At 39.7% G+C, this 17,790-nt stretch overlaps 1 protein-coding gene across 5 annotated transcripts in view; it reads left to right on the top strand.

Moving 5' to 3' along the window:
- RSRC1 (arginine and serine rich coiled-coil 1) overlaps positions 1–17,790 on the top strand; it is a 392,168-nt gene that overhangs the window by 15,630 nt on the left and 358,748 nt on the right. For 4 of the 5 annotated variants that reach the window (XM_045031597.1, XM_045031596.1, XM_045031595.1 and 1 more), the window contains 2 exons: positions 9,951–10,147; positions 15,858–15,983. In XM_045031597.1, the coding sequence (XP_044887532.1) occupies positions 9,960–10,147; positions 15,858–15,983 (314 nt within the window). In that variant the 5' untranslated portion in view covers positions 9,951–9,959. Of the gene's footprint in view, positions 1–9,807; positions 9,826–9,950; positions 10,148–15,857; positions 15,984–17,790 lie in introns of those variants that run through there. The other variant, XM_045031598.1, reaches the window with a different exon arrangement.

Below are 17,790 nucleotides of genomic sequence, written 5' to 3' on the forward strand. Positions count from 1 at the left end.
CTCCACAGGAATTTCATTACTATTATTAAACAACTCTAGCTTCTTTGGATATATCCTGCTCCCATTGACATCAGTGGCATAATTCTCATTTTCTTAATTGAAAGTGGGATAAGACCCTTTAAATGACTTGAGATACCTGGTATCGGAAAGACAATTTATAGCTACATTCTGTTTCCTTTTATGATTCTGTTTCCATCTATATTGTATGCTGTGGCTAATATTACACATCTTGTGTTTTAGATATTTTAATTCTCTGTTCATAGTTAGGTGCTTTTATGGATGTTATTTACATCTTCCAGCTATGGAAAAATATTTTGGAATACACTAGCTATCTAGTAAGATGGTGGATAACGAACATTAAAATAAATGTTTCCATATAAAGTGTACTTGTAGAACTTTTAAACTAGGTCAGCACAGTAGCACAGAGAATTTTGGTGTATTATCTGATGAGTAAACAAGGTGTGTGGAGCTACTTTAGGAAGTCCCATAAGAAATAATAGAAATTGCAGTCTGAGATTGAGATGAATGAAAGTAACCTGTTACTTTAATGTGAAACTAGTTATCTTTTTACAATCTAAATCAGCGGGCAGGCCCAATTAAAGTGGTAAAGTTATTGAAACAAATGTAGATTACCTAGGACCTTCCAAGGTAAGGCAATATGAAGTAATTATTGTGTGTCTTTAATATCTTGAAATAATTGGTTTGCAATATGGAAAAACAGGTTTTATAATGAATTTTATGTAATTGATAGTAGTACTGACTGAAGCATTTTGTAGAGGCGGATTACCTGGGCCGTAGGGCACTGGATGGGCACTCAGGAGGCCTGAGTTCAATTCCAGGCTGTGCCATTGATCTGCTGGGTGACCTTGGGCATCTTTGCTGAGATTGCCAGTTATGGTGGCTGTGTTGGTATTTATGGTGTAGGTGCTTGTCTGATAGTAATGTGGAAAGTGGACTGAGACCACCAACACAGTTTACATTGATTGTTAGTCATATAATGGCAAAAGTGGTCCAGATTATTGCCTCCTGTGTGTTTCTCCTTAGGAACAGTTCTATGAGGCTCACTTCAAATTTTTTTTTTAATGAAATCTTTGCCCTCTGAGTAGTTTTTTGCGGGCTGTGGACGGGGAGAAGTCTACAAATGCTACAGATTAAGTGGATTCATATAAAAGGACACACTCAGATCTGCAGACATAGGACCTGTCTGGCACGGGCCTCTGTCCGACTTTTTGTGACTGTCTTGTCTTCTGTTAGCACTGCTCCAACAGGAGGCATGCTGCCATTCTTTGAGTCCCTCTGTGAATGCTCATTATCAGCAAAAGGAGTGATTTGTCAGGAATTCAGTCTTTGAAGCAGAATTTATTCTGCCCCCACCCCAGGGTTTTCCATGCAGAAATCCAAGAGTTGATCGGGAACACTGCTGCAGTGAGTGGCTAGAGTCAGCTAGGAGATTGGAACTGGTGAGACAGGTTGGGACTTGGATGAGGAGTCTGAAGGGGTGAGATTGGGAGTGGGATGAGAAGTTTGAGGAGTGCATACTGGGCAGGCGAGTAGACTGGGACTGGGATGAGACAGGGAAGAGACAGGATTGGTACCAGGGACAGGTTAGAAGAGAGGGCAGAAGGGATCAAGCCTGGGGGGGAAATGGGCAGAAGTCTGTGCCAGCTAGAACACTCTCCTCCCCAGAGACTGGAATGGAACCCAAGGTTCCTGAGTCTCCTCATTCCTCTGCTGTGAGCAAATATCTGTGAAACCCACTGGCAAAGTGTGTGTCTCATCATCCTCTATATGGAGCAGTAGAGGGGGATGAAATCTACTACTGCTAACAGTTACTGCATTAGCTCAAGTGACAGAGGTCTGTGCAGTGGATTTAATCAAAGGCTTCATTCCTCCTGATGAGTGGTGTGGATATCAATATGATCTCAAATTTCATTTGGTGTCTAAGGAATCAGTGGACACTTCCAGAAAGAATTCCTCGGGACAGTGTGAACAGACAAGGGTCTGGACGTAGGCCCCACAATTGTAGAGCACACCCCTGTACAGCGTCCTCCTCCTGGAGTGACGGATGATCATATTGGCCAATGTCAGGAGGAGGTTGGGGAGGAGGTCTTGTGGCTGAGGGGCCACGGATGGGTATGCCAGGATCAGGGTGTGCAGCCAAAGCCTCATTAAGAGGTTCTGGAGAAGTTAGAAGAGGGGCTGTGGCCTGATGCGCTCTATGTAGATGTGCGTCAGGGTCTCCATCATGTCCCAGAAAGTACAGGTGTGGGGAAGTTCATGAACTGTGCTAGGTACACACCTGTGCCTATGGCTTTCATGAAGGAGCCTCGGAAGATGTGTGGTGAATAAGGCAGGGACTGCAGGAAGAGAGAGGATGATTTCGCAGTGAAGGCAGTAGAAATCTGCCCTGGAGAACTGGATTCTATCCCTTCCTGTGCCACAGAGTTCCTGTATGATGCTTAGGGAAGTCACTTAAACCACTTTCTCAGGTGGTCACTAATTATGTTCCTCATATTTTGGATGCCTTAAGACATTGGGATCTGATTTGTACAAGTGTTTAACACTCACAGCTGCTACTGATGTCAAGAAGAGCTGTGCTTTGAACATATGATGTGCTGTGTAATGCTAAGTACTCTGGAAAAAAAGGTCCTTTGGTGTCTCAAATTGGGCACCCAGAATTAACGGATACTTCTGACCTCAATCTCTGTGGGGATAATACTCTGTCATCTTGCAGAAATGTTTGTGAAGCACTCGGATGTTATAATCATGAGTGCTATAGAAAAGCCTATGAGGAAATTATTAATTATGCCTTCAGAACAGGTTTTGAATAATAATGTGCAGTAAATAAGGTATGGTGCCACCCATTGTAAAGCATTTTTAACGGAATCGAAGAGTATATCTTGGTTAGATTTTTAGCTAGCTCAGGAAAATTTATTTTTCCTCCAAAAATGTGTTAGTGGGAAACTACATAATTGCTTTTACGAATTAATAGTGTTGCCAGTTGTTTATGTAGTCTGCTTCATTAGCTTGATATACTTGTAGATGCAATTTTAGGTTTTTAATAAAAAAAAGTGCATTTTTTTAAAAAAAGTGAATCGGGGATGATGTATATGTTGAAGTGTAATATCATGAGTCAGAACAATATACATATCAAGTAGTGAATATGTCATTAGAAATGAGTCTCTTGTATTCAGTGCTTCCCTGTGCTATATTTCCTTAATCTTGCTGTCATGAACTTTTAATTTACAGAATTGTAAATGAAGTAATGTTTATTTAAATGAGATAAAAATTGGATCCTAAAATATTGCTTCAGTACTTATTTTGAACTTAAGAAGTCAAAATCAGTATGGAATAAATTGCTTTAATAATTCACTCAGAGTAGCACTTTTTACTTCAGAAATTGCCACATAAAGGTATTTTGGCAGTATGAGGTGCTGCTGTTTTTTTGTTTTTTGTTTTTTGTTTTTTGTGTTTTTTTTTTTACCCATGACTCCCATTTATTAGTTAATACACTTTTCCTCCTAGAAGGGAGATGAATACGTTTAACCAGGCAACCAGTAAAATCCATGTTCTCTTGGGCTAGCCAGTTACATCAAGAGAGAGATTTTTGGTGGGTACTTACCATTGGGAATTGCATATGTTTCAAAAGTGACTTGCTAAGAGTGAGCTGACTACAAGGTGTTGAAAATTGAAGCCACTGGTAGTTGCTGAGCACCTTGCAGGATTTGGCTCTCAGACTTTTAGTACTTGCAGGCCCATTACAGATATTTTAGAAGTTGGTAGCTTCCCACAACCAAATACTGTTTCTTTTTCTGACTCAGGGCATGACATGCAAGAGTCAGAACACTACATTCAAGAGGGACACTAGGGTTTGGATGGTATTGCAACTTCAGTCAACTACATACAGTCTGTTTTAATTGTATAATCATATCTAATCCCATTTAAATAAACTATAATTTGAAAATATGGATTTTTTTTGGTCATGTTCAGACATGGCCTAAGATCTTAGTGAGAAGAGTGGGCCTGTTTTGAACTGCATAGTTGTGCAATGTGTGGCTAAATTTCTGATAGTACTCTAAAAAAGTCATCTTCCAGGCTTAAATTACTTCAAAATTTAGTTTTCACAGAAATCATTGCTGAAAGCCCAGACTCTCAGCAAATGGAAGCAGCACTTTCATATCTTTATCGCTAAGTTCCTTGTACTCCCCGTTAACAGAAATCTGCAAATTACTGGTTTGTTAGATTTGAAAACTTGGTCTTCAGTGTATCATCATTTGAAGATTCGAAGAGATTTTTATGAGCTGAGATACTTAAGGTTGGAATAGAATCAACTCTTGTTAAGAATGAGGTTCAAATCCAGTCGGTATCTGGAGATTCATGTTCAGCTCCAGGAAAGTATTAATCAAAATAGGAGTACAATCCAGACAAATGAATGAGTATTTTGTTTTTAACAGCATTTTGATAACTTTCATTCTGTTCTTTTAAAAAGTCTAACACTGGAAACATCTTGGCAAGTCCCTTTTCATTGTGGGCTCTTCAAAGGCTAAGCTGTTTCATGAATCTCCAATTTTTTCTTGCATATCTAGTATATTTATATTCCTGCCTTGATGTGGTAGGTATAGTGCATTCCATTTGTCAAATACACCCACCCTGTAAATAATGTAGGCAAAAAGTCCACATTATTCATGTAGTCTGCAAGGTCTGTTTTCCCAAGGAGGAAAATTTGGATTGCATCACACCATTCAAAGATAGTTGTCATGTGGAAAAGTGGCACAGTGCATCTGCCTTTACTGTGAAATAGAAGATAAGTGTGGTCAGAGTCCATCCTTTCTAATGGCATACTTAAACACTGTGTTTTCACTGCTGGGGATTTTATAAAATTAACCATTTTAATAACAATGTTGAGGGCTTAATGTACTTTAGGTTGCAGCTTTGTGATGGATTATGTAGTGTGTCCAAATTGTAGCAGGTGCCACTTTACAAATTAAGCACTGAGCACAAGTAAATAAAGAAAGAGGTGCTAGGGCTGTGGCTGTTCCTCTGGCAGCTGCGTGACATGTAACTGATGCAGGCAGAGATGCTGGGGCTATGAACTGCCAAGTCTAGAAGTGCTGGGGTTCAGCTGTGGCAAGTCCTTGCACAAATTAAGCACTGCTTGCTTGTGCTGCAACCCCACTGTTCTTTCTGGTCATGGCTGGTTTCTGCTCCATCTGTGCACAGCCCCCTACACATAGCCTGGTAAGACCTTCATCTACTATGACATTATCAAGGATCTTGATTATTTTCTCACCAGCTTGAGTTGGGATTTCTTTGCAAAATAAAAGTTCTTTAACTATTTGTACCTGTTTTGATAAATCTCATATGACACAGAATCTGAGCCATGTTGGCTATGCACCTCTACCTCGATAGAAGGCTGTCCTCGGGAGCCAAAAAATCTTACTGCATTATAGGTGAAACCGTGTTATATCGAACTTGCTTAGATCCGCTGGATGCGCAGCCCCGCCCCCTCGGAGGTGCGTTATATCCGAATTTCTGTTATATTGGGTTGCGTTATATCAAGGTAGAGGTGTATTTATGGATTCATCAAGCTGCTGTGCGAAATACTGACTCTTGACTTGCTCTGTCAACTAATCCTGGACATTTTCTGCAAGATCATCAGTGCATCAATGGATGGTGGTATTTGAGACAGGAATGGCTTTCATTGCCACCGCTGCTTGTTTCTCAATCATAATTCTACTCATATCTGTTGCTACTGGAAGTAGAATGGTCTTGCCAATGGTATGTGCTTGTCTGCATTTTACAACCTGCATGGCCACCATGTAAGATGCTTTCAAAGGCTTTTTGAAGAATAGTTGCTTTGTTAGACATGTGTTTTCTTTTTGTTTTTTTTTCGGTTTTAATTCCTACTATTTCTAAAGTAAAAATTGCAGCTCTTATTTACAAATTCTGGCATTTGGTTTCTAAATGCCCCTGCAGTTTCCCTGTTCTCATAGTTTTATTTACTAACAGACACACTGTGGCTGAACACTTCCTGCAGTAATATCGTGACATGAAAATACAAACTGTAACTATTGTATTGTCTACTTTTCTGTTTAACTTGATTAAAATAATCTTCTGTTATAAGTAGTAGCCAATGTGGATTTGTCAAGAATAAATCATACCAAACCAACCTAATTTCCTTCTTTGGCATAGAAACTGGCCTAGTGGATGGGCGGGAAGTTGTAGATGTGATTATCTTGATTTTAGTAAGGCTTTTGAGAAAGTCCCACGTGACATTCTTGTAAGCAAACTAGAGAATATGGCCTAGGTGAAGTTACTATAAGGTGGTTGAAAACTGATTGAAAGACTGTAGTCAGAGTAGTTATCAATGGTTTCCTGTCAAACGTGGGAGGAGTGGGGGTAGGAGAGGGACATGTATGTAGTGGGGTCCTGGAAAGGTGCATCATGGGTCTGGTACTAGTCAATATTTTAATTAATGACCTGGATAATAGAGTGGAGAGCATGTTTATAAAATCTGTGGATGACACCAAGTTGGGAGGGGTTCCTAGCACTTTGGAGGACAAGATTAGAATTCATAGTGACCATGACAAACTGAGTAATTGGTCTGAAATCAACAACATGAAATTCAATAAAGAGAAGTCCAAGGTACTACACTTAGGAAGGGGAAAATTAAATACACAGCTACAAAATGAGAAGTGACTGGCTAGTCATTAGCACTGCAGAAAAAGGATCTGTTTTTTGGATTACAAATTGAACATGAAAAGGCAATATCATTCTGTGGTGTATTAACAAGAGTATTGTGTGTAAGACCCAGGATGCATTTGTCCTACTCTATTTGGTACTGGTGAGGCCTCAGCTGGGGAGTAGTATTTTCTATTCTGGGCACCGCACTTTTAAAGAAAGATGGAGACCAATTGGAGAGGGTCCAGAGGAGAGCAACACAAATGATACAATTTCTAGAAAATCAGTCTTGTGAGGAAAGGCTAAATGAACTGGGCATGCTTAGTCTTGGGAAAAGAAGACAGCGGGGACCTGATAAGTCTTCAAATATGTTAAAGGCTATTATAAAGAGGACAGTAACCAGTTGTTTTCTACATCCACTGAAAGTAGGACAAGAAATGATTGGCTTAATCTGCATCAAGGGAAATGTAGGTTAGATATCAGTAAAAACTTTCTAACTATAGAGTAGTTAAGCCCTGGAACTAGCTTCCAAGGGAGGTTGCAGAATCCCATTCTTGGAGGTTTTAAAAAACAGGCTAGATAAACAACGGTCAGAGAGATTCTAGGTATACTTGGTCCTGGGTCATTATAGGGGCTGGACTAAATGATCTCTTGGTTTCCTTCCAGCCCTAAATTTCTATGATCGTCAGGCGAATGTTTGCTACATGTAGTTTAGAACTTGATAATCATTCTGTTATAATGCTGACACACTGGCACTGGGAGCCTTGCTTTGCCTTCTACTCCGGCAGAAGGCCTTTAGCTGAGAGACTTCCTGACAAATGCTTCCTCCAGCTGGAAGTCTCTTGGCTGAAGTCCCCCTGCAGGAGAAGAGGGTACAGAGAGGTTTCTTGCCCAGGCAGCAGCAGCATAAGATGCAAAGCCATAGATAAGACATAGGTGATTTTTAAACCTAGTTTAATAGTCTATTAATTAGGGGTGTGTAAACCCCCAAACCAGCATATTGATTCAGTTTTGCTCCCAAACACTCCCCTGGGAGTCACAACTCATGGTTTGGGAAGCAGTGCTTTAAATGACCATAATTGAGAAGTTCCCCTTGGTTCCATTTTTCTGCTCCTTTACTGCAGACAGGGTTATGCCCTATAGGTGATTGAAAGGAGTGGGGAGGGGCAAAGGCTGGGTGCCAGGAACAGACAAGTGGAATGCAAAGGGCAATACTAGGAAAATTAGGACCTGTAAATCTTCCCGATTGGTTAAGGTTAGATCAGTGGTTCCCAAACTTTAGTAACCTGTGAACCCCTTTCACTAAAATGTCAAGTCTTGCAAACCCCCTCCTAAAAATGATTATTTCCAGGGATTTTCTCCGTTACCTGACGCAATGATCTTGGAAATATAAAATTTTGTTTTTTTATGACATGTTTATTACACACTATTTATTATTATTTATCATTACAGTATTTTTATTAGATTATGAAAACAGCAACACTCTTCCAAGGTCTCACTTTCGTAGCTTGTATCACTTTGAATAAGCCTGTTATAAGACAAGGCTCCTCTGTTTCATCAAGGAGAATCAGATGTGAAACAGCATGAGGGTATTTAAGAAGCCAACTCAAAGAGTTCCTCCTACACAAGCATTCAGATCTTGAGCCACCCAGGCAAACAACGCACGTTACAACAAAGCTTAAACTTGTTCTTCATAATAATTTAAAAATCTATACTAGCTGCCTATTTAATTTTAAAAACAGCAAAAAATATTCACCTCCCTTTCCATGTTTTATAAGGAGTCTTGAAGTTTAAATCTCCTCAGTGTGATATATACTTGCTTTGATCTGCTTAGCTCTTGGAAGTCCAGGGGCCCCATGCTGCTGGCCCCGTGCTGCCCAGAGTTCCTGGGGACAGCTCTGTCTGCCATTAGGGATTTTTTTTCCCCGAGAACCCCCTGTAACATTTTGCGAACCCCCAGGGGTTCCTGAACCCCAGTTTGGGAACCACTGGGTTAGATGATATTGTGGTTAAAAATGCTTCAGCCCTTTCTACTCTACAGCTTCTACCATTGCTATTAATGGAGAATTATGGATCCCAATTTCCTAATGTAGATGTAGCTAGAGAGCCCCTAAATAATTGCTCATTCTTGGGAAGAAGGCCTCATGTTAAGTGCCAGTAGTCTGAGGAGGGAAATCTTAGTATCTTGGGTGGGTGGGAATGGTGATACTGGAACAAAAAAGGATTTAAAGCATTATCCATTTTTATAACCTAAAAAATTCTATAGGCATCATAATTCTTTAATTATGATGTGACAGCAATAAAAATGGATTTCTTATGAGTTCCAAACAAAGAAAAGAGGATTGTCTCCCCAGCAGTTAAATGAATGGCAATTTTTTTACAGCCTTAGCCAAATGTATAAATGTGAAACTTTATCCAAGTAAACACCTTGGGGATCAAGGAACATGTCTAAAGTTTAATATTTATAGCTCTGGTTTTAGAGTAAAACCATTTAAAGTTGTGTGGTTTTGAAGTGAACACCTCAATCAGCCTAACTATAAAAGAGCTTCCATCCTCTGATAATATAACTTATTATTTCCAGAGGAACTTTATCTTTTCATATTTTTCATTATGACAGTAGGAATGCTAGTAGGAATATACAGTCAACAAATACTTACTTGAACAACAGTAATTACATTGCTAGAAATTGATAGGCTAGCATTATTCAGACCATAAAGTTTGCATTACTATATCCTCCTTTGCACAATTGTAAATTAAACAAGTAAACAATAGTACAGTGTTAGCTAAGAATGCTCTTCAAATGAGGTCTCTGGTTTTAGAGATGTACATGTATGTATCCTAACACCTTATACCCTAACACAGTGGGTACTGAAAAACTAGTATCAGAGTACAACAGAAAATGACTAGAAACATATTAAAGATAAAATGCAACAGTCTGGTGTAGAAACCAATTTTTACCATAACTTTTTGACTGGGATTAATTGGCTTGTAAAGGTACTTTGCAGTTTGTAACAAATTTAATACCATAATATGTTTTAAATCTAAAATGCTGATAAAATAACTCAATTTAATCTGTTGATTTAGAAACATAAAGCTGCTGATCTCTCTTGTGCAAAATGACTATGCAACTAGGAACTTAAAGGGGTAGGTTTTTTCCATTCTCTGGCTGCCCACCACCACCATGTAGTAACTTGTACAAGCTACAGTATTATAAAAATAAATGCACACTGCATTCTGAATTTTATAACTTTTTTCCTGTTTTTAAATAGCTTGTAAAAATGGGACGTCGTTCCTCAGATACTGAAGAAGAAAACAGAAACAAAAGAAAAAAGAAACACCGTAGACGTTCATCTTCAAGTAGTTCTTCAGATAGTAGAACATACAGCCGTAAGAAATCAGGAAGGAAGTCAAGGTCAAGATCACGGTCTCGAGATCTCCAATCCCGTTCACATTCTTATGAAAAAAGGTGAATTTATAATACTTTACTCGGTGTTACTTTTGTCTGTTGGTGGGGCAGCTTCAGTTATGCAGCAAGGCTAAGAATATTTGAATACAGTGCATGTTCTGGGTAATTGTCATGCAAAATCTGTCAAACACCTGTTTTGGGCTTTCGTAGCAAAATTATCTGTCTTGCATGATACTGTTGTTTTTCCGCTTAGTTACAAACATCACCGCTGTGAATGTAAGTTTAAAGTAACTTTTCTGTTTAAACAAACACCTGCCATCAGACCCCATCAGAATTTTAAACTCTGAATTTGGTGTTGTTTTTTTTTTTGAGAAAGAGAGGGCTAATAGTTTATGCACTGATTTCAGCATAAGTAATTTCACTCAGCCAGTCGTACACAACTATGTGTCTTTGTGCTGCTAGTTTAAAACAAAGTTAATCTAACAACCCACGAGTGTGATGGAGGAAAGTAGACTTTTAAAATGGCAAGGTTTGAGTGAGTTTTTCAATTAATATTTACACTTATTTTAAAGGTTAGTTTTCTGCTATAATTTTTATCCTTTTGTGATGTGGGGAAAACATTCAATAGTTTAGTCTGTCCTCAAGAAACAAACACTTCATGCCAATACCTCGGCTAGCTTCTGCTTGATGTAAAACCTCTCTTTGCTGGGCATGATGACCAAGAAGGTGGTATCAAACTACTCCAGCAGCACCTAATCTCCCAAAAATCCTGGATGCCTCTTAATCTGGCTTCAGATGGGCAGAGAACCAAGATTGTGCTTGTTGCACCAATGAAGCCACGTTTTAGATAATAAAGGTCAGACTAGTTGAAGAATACTTATCTTGTACTGCTACATTTGACGTAATTGATCAGAAGTTGCTGCTGAATCACTTAACGTTTTATGACATGAGTAAACAAGTGCACTTGTCTAGTTTTATTCTTTTCTAATCAGTCATAAATCATGATGGGCAAGTCCCTCATTTCCCCATAAGCCTAGACATGTGGAATCCTTTAGGCCTAGTTTTTTTTTTTCTCCTCCTGCTTAGCATCTACATAGAGCCCTTAGGGGACATAGCAAGATGACATGGGCTTCAATGCCAAAAATATGCAGATGATATGCAGCTTTGTGAATCTCTTTCGTCTAGTGCAGATATGGATATCTCACAGATAAAACAGAGCTTGAGGGAGATTGGAGTCTGGATGAAGACCAGCTTACTTAAATTGAATCCAGAAAAGACCAAAGTGTTTGTTTGCTTTGAGGATCTGGCTATCAGGTTTTGCCTCACTCTCTGTTTAGGGCATTTGCACCTGACAGTTAAGATGGTATTACGCCTCAGGGTCAGGGATGATTCGAGCATGACCCTTAAAAATCGAATATCAGCAGTCAATAAGAGGAGTAGGAAAGGTTGGAGAGAGGTTCTGGAGGCCAAATATAGGCTGTTAGGTAAGAGATTAAAGTCCTGGATTGTAGTGTTCTCTGAAATGCTTTCAGTTCCATGTGCACGCCAGTTAGACAGGCAGAACTGTAGGGTCTTTATGCATGGATTAGACAATAGTTTTGGGAGGAAGGTTTTAGGCTTATTAAGAACTGAGGAACCTTTTGGGAAAGGAGGAGCCTGTACAGAAGGATGGGCTCCACCTGAACCAAAACAGAACCAGATTGCTGGCATATAAAATTAAAAAGGTTGTAGAGGAATTTTTAAGCTAAGGGAAAGTCGACAGGTGCATGGAAGCACATTCCGACAGAGACATTATCCATTGGAGGAGGATTTGTTAAAGGAGATACTCTATGCTAGTAAAGAGCAGAGGATAGAGGTTGATAAAGTACAGGTAGAAGTTGATAGTTATGCAAGACACACCTTTACCATAGCATTCTTCAGAGAACCAGGATGGAAGGAAACTAAATAGCAACAGCTCTTCAAATAGGACTAACTCTAATTCAAAAGCTCTACTGACTGCCCACTAAGCAGTCTTTGCTATATTTTTTTTAAATTTTTGTGCAGTAATAAATGACTATTCTGATCGGTGCTCTGTAAATACATATAAATACAATAGTGAGACTGTACTGGTTCAATTACCAGTGGTTCTGTTGTTGGCAACTGATGAAAATCATTTGTCCCTGTTGATTATTTTTTTTTCCAGCTGTCTTTGATATTATTGACCATGAAGTTTAGGAGAAACAACTGTTAACCCAGGCAAAGATAGATGCCAGACTCTCTTCTCTTGCAGAACACAGTATTTGGTAATGGCTTATCAGGCCATAGGACCCTTGTATATTACCAAGATTCTGTTCTTGTGCTCACTTCTTTTAAGCCTACGTGATGTCACTGAGAGAAAAAAAGGTTGAGGTTATATGGGTTGTGATGTCTCCAGTAGGCAGAGAACACACACAGCTCTGCATGTCTGTATTTCATTGGATCCAGCTGTTTGTAGTTCATTAGTTGACACAATGTCTTGCTGGGTTTAGGGCTTGGATGAAGGTCAGCTGACTGTAACTCAATCAGCCAGAAAAGATTGTGGTTATGTGGATAAATTAGGAGAAGTGACTAGAAGAAATAGTGGAGATGTTGGTGTTTCTATGGAGGTAGTCTGCCCTTGTTTATGGATCCATTTGGTTCCTTATTTGTAGGGATGTAATTCTGTCACCATGATCACAGCTCGTCAGAGAACCTGTGAATTTTGCCATTTATTTCAGCTCCATTGTGAAAGCTCACCACTGTACAGAACCATTTATATGGGCCCTGCTGCCGCGCATTAACAGTTTGTTAGTTCGCTTTGATATAATCTTCTTTGTAATGGGACTAGATCAAAGTGAACTAACAAACTGTTAATGTGTGGCAGCTGATCAAAGCAAATGAACAAACTGTTAATGAGTGACAGTAGGCTGTACATGAGCAGTTCATTACTTTGCTTTGATCAGTTATCTCCTCCCCTATGCCTTACCTTCTGCTATGCATCTTTCCCTACCACTAATTGCCGCCTCCGCCTCCCTTACCAGTTAACACCCAACTTATGCCCCTGCCTCCTCCCTTACTCATAACTCTCCTTTTGCACCCACCACAGTATCTCTTCTACCTGCCATTACCCCTTACACTATTTCTACTTTTCACCCTGCCGTTAAGGTGCCTCCCTTCAGCTTTCTGCACCTATTCAATACCCCATAGCTCCTCTGCTCCAGTCTTGCCTACCTCTGTGTCAAACCCCTCTTTGTCCTCTCCTTCCATTGTAACTCATCCCCCACACTCCTCTTCCTAGTGCAGAGTTCCTAGATGGGGCAAGGTTGGGTCTTTGCCCCCCTCATCCCTGGGTCCCATGTGGTGACTACTGCCATTCTCTGTCTTACTTCTCCCTTGTAGGTTCCCTGGTTCTTGACCTCCCACAGCCCACTCTCCTCCGAGCTTGCCCAGTTTCTCTTCCCACCCCGTCACCAGAGGAGGAATGGTCAGGTTGGGATCTCACATGGGTGGTTTGAACCAGTCTCCACCAAACAACTGGCCAGGGCACCAGGCAGCACCTCTTGCTTCCTGCCAGGATGAAGAGACTTTTCTCCAGAGAAGCACCTCAGAGCCTGGGATCCATCAGTGAAATGTTGAGCCTGGGCAACAGGTCTCAGCGAGAGGCTAGGACAAGAGATGGGTCAAAGATTGCGGGAATGGGGATTGAGGACTTGGGGACCTACCACGGGGAAAAAAGGCAGATAACAGGAGCTGTCACCACAAGGGACCTGGGGCATGAGTGAGGGGCGAAGACCCAGCCCTCTCCCATCTAGGAGTTCTGCACTGTGGAGAAGGATCTGTGGGGTGGGGTGGAAGAGTCAAAGTGGAAGGGGGAACAGATGGAGGAGAGGCCCTCTCATATCCCAGCACAATTTGAGCACTGATTAATACAGGGGTTCTCAAACTTCATTGCAGTGCGACCCTCTTCTGACAACAAAAATTACTACAGGATCCCAGGAGCGGGGATCAAAGCCTGAGCGTGCCTAAGCCCCGCCACCTCAGGGGGAAGGAGGGGCAAAGCCAAAGTCCCACTGCCCCAGCTGGGGTGCCAAAGCTGAAGCCCAAGGGTTTCAGCCCCAGGCAGGGGGCCTGTACACTTAGCTCTGCTGCCCAGGGCTGAAGCTCTTGAGCTTGGGCTTTAGCCCTGGGCCCAAGCAAGTCTAAGCCAGACCTGGCAACCCCATTAAAATGGGGTTGTGACCCACTTTGGGGTCCTGACCCACAGTTTGAGACCAGCTGGACTAATAGTTTGTTCGCGCTGATCTAATCCTGTTTTTAAGAGGATGACATCGAATTCTTAATGCGCGGCAGTTGCGTCCACAAGTTGCAGTGACCATAACACAAAATTATCTATTTTATCATGACTGTGCTGTAAATTATGCATAATTTTACTGTGACAAAAGCAAATCCCTATTCACTTCTTGATTTCCAGGTACAAGGTGTGGCCCAGAGAGTGATGTTTGTTTTTTAGTATCCACACTTGGACAGGAAGTAACCTTTCTTCTTTTGGAAAGGTGCACGTCCACAGTGATACATGTCTCTGTCATCTAGAGACTGGATTATAGCAATGCTTCTATATGGGGTACCTATTAATACTACTCGTATATCAACTAGTGCACAATATGGTAGCTCAATTGAGGGGTGTAACAGTCACCAGGTTAATTGTGAGGCGGAGGGTCATCTGAATAAGGGGTTCTCTACTCTGACATTTGTTTCCCTTATACAGTTTCCAAAACAAGTCTCACTTCTTCTCCCAGGATTTGGATTGGGAAGGAAGAGTATCTTAGTGGAGGTTGTAAGAGTTTTGTTTTGAAATGTGGGGATTTGTGAGGATCCTTGTTTTGGGGGTAATTTCTATTTATTATTGCTTTTCTAAGAGTTTTTCCCATGTGTTTAAACGTGTACCCAGAACATTGGAAAGATGCATTTTTATAAACTGAAATAAATAACTGAAGTGAATTCCATCCTTCTCTACTCCATTCACGTCATTGAGGAGGAAACTTCAAGTTGTAATTGTGATAATTGAAATTATATTATTATTGGGCATTTTAAAAATATCAGGATATGTAAATTCAAAAAGCATACATAAACGAAAAATTAAGCTTACCCATTACAAAAGTTAAGGTAACATAAATATATTAAGTTAATCATATAACAAGAACAGGATAGAAAATACTGCATAAAGGCAATATGGCTGAAAAACTATGTGCAGTGTGGCTGTGGGAAACATAACTTTATATATCTTGAATTTTATTTTTACCATTGCAACCTTAGTCCCCGATCCTGCAACATATTCCATGCAGTTGATCCTTAGACCTACATAGATCCTGCTATGGATGTAGTCCTAAATGTGAGTTTAACTTGATATTTTGTATGTAGAGGCCACAGAGAGGCAATGCGATCCAGTAAATTGGGCTCTGGACTATGTTCTGTTCCTGGCTTTGTCATTGACTTGTTGCATGACCTTGGGCAAGTCACTTCACCTGTCTGTGCCTCTGTTTCTCCTCCCACTCTTTTGTCTATCTTGCCTGCTTAGAGTGTAAGGTCTGTGGGAAAAGAACTGTCTCTTACTATTTGTACGTACCATGCCTAGCACAATGGGACCCTGATCTCAATTAGGGCCTCTAGGTGCTGTTTTAATAAAAATAGATTATTTGAGTGTCCTTTTTAAACTAACATTGATAGGTGCTTTTTTTAAAAGTAGGAGTGTGCCAATAACACATTGTTATTTCAGACGCAGACATCGATCTAGCAGTAGCTCTTCATATGGATCCAAAAGAAAACATAGTCGTAGTCGATCGAGGGGCCGAGGAAAATCCTATAGGTCTCAGAGATCAAGATCAAAGAGTAGAACAAGAAGGTATGATTGTTTTCATTTTCTCCTGCCTTTCTTCCCCCCAGGAAGAAGTAATAATCAAATAGTCATATTTTTAGTTTTGTAATCGATTTCCCCCATACTTTTACTAAGAAATGCTGTTATCATAGATTCATTTTAAATTATTAAATGATTTGTTGCTGATTGTTTAAAATGTTCTAAAAGCAAATTAAAATTTTAGATTTCAAATGAAACATTCTAAAAACATATTTAGATAAATAGAATTTAGCTAAAATCTATGATTAAGCTATAATATATCATAGAGAGAATTCTAAGAAGTTGTGCTGGAAGCTAGAAGATAGCTATCTGCTCTTTGAATATATGCTGCTTTGGCCATTTTTTAAACTATTGACATAAAATCAAGGCCTTTAAGTTAATATAGTTGTGCTTTTTCTTTAAAAGTAAAAAAAAATTTTTAAATGAGAATTATTTAATACATCAGTTTGTCATATAATTAATTTGACAAAAAAACTGACTTCTGAAAATAAAACTTCTAACAACAACATCCTGGAGTACCGATAGCCTGTGAAATTCAATATAAAACATTTTAGAGAAACCAAATCTTTAAGACAGAAGGAAGGAACCTTTTAAAATCAATGTTAGTAAAGATCAAGATTCCTTTTTTGTAAACTTCAAGTAAAAGGGGAAATTCTTTTGGTTTGAGAGAACTTTACTTACAAAAGGGCTCTCTGCAGCATTATAAATAGAGCCTTATTGTTATTAATGGACAGTTGTTTTTTTTTGTTTTTTTTGGGACTGCAGGATTCCATTTCTGGTCATTTTCCTGTCTCACCATGTGAAATTAGCTTATTCTTCAGTGGTTATATCTTTTATACAAGCCATGTGTGTAGTGGTTATGTCTGGTGGACTCTGCCGGGTATCCTCAGTCTCCAGATAGCTATGGAGTTTGGGATATGCTAGCCATCAACCTAAATTATGCTACTCCAGCTATGTGAATCAACGTAGCTTAAGTCGACTTACTGCAGTGTCTACACCGCGCTGCTCTCATTTCGGTGGAGTACTGGAGTCAACCGGAGAGTGCTCTGTGGTTGATTTAGCGGGTCTTAGACCCACTAAATTGACTCCTGCTGCATCTATCACAGCAGCGTCTATCCCCGGTAAGTGTAGACATGGCCTTAGATGAGAAGATGAAGTACATACTGTGCATTTGGCTGGTCAGATGCAAAGGACAGCTAAAAATGAGCCTTAGACTGGCTTAACTGTAACAATCTGAAAATTCCTTGCCTGTTCGCAGATAGGTGGTTTTCTGTGAACCAGGCATATAGTGGCTTTATGTAAAGTCTGTTTATTATTGGCTTATCATAGACCAGCCCTAATTACTTTTCTTTTCTCTCCCATCCGTGGTCCTCTCAAAAAGAAAGGGTTTAAAGTTGATGCAAATTTCTGATGTTTCATGTTCAGACGTATATAAAACCAAGATTTGCAGACATATGTGGTGTGGAAAGCTATAGCTTTTTTGGTAAATCTGATTGTGACTAATAGGGGTTTTTGATAATAACAAGCAGAATTGTTATTAAAAAAACTGACCATATTCTAAAAGTGTATCCATGTGTTAACTCTGGAAGTAGAAGGTTTCAAAGAGTATTATAGCATGTTTTAATTTTTTTTGTAACTTTAAAAAAAAAAGTTTCCTACTCTTATTTAAATGTTTATCCTCAGAAAAAATCTGTTCATTATCAATGGCTATCAACATCATTGCTTTAGTCATTCTCTATTGAATTTTTCTGGCCTATATCCTGTTACTGAATGATAACTACCAGACAGGTGAGGC

The sequence above is a fragment of the Mauremys mutica genome, chromosome 9, assembly GCF_020497125.1.
Source record: "Mauremys mutica isolate MM-2020 ecotype Southern chromosome 9, ASM2049712v1, whole genome shotgun sequence".
NCBI lineage: Eukaryota > Metazoa > Chordata > Testudines > Geoemydidae > Mauremys > Mauremys mutica.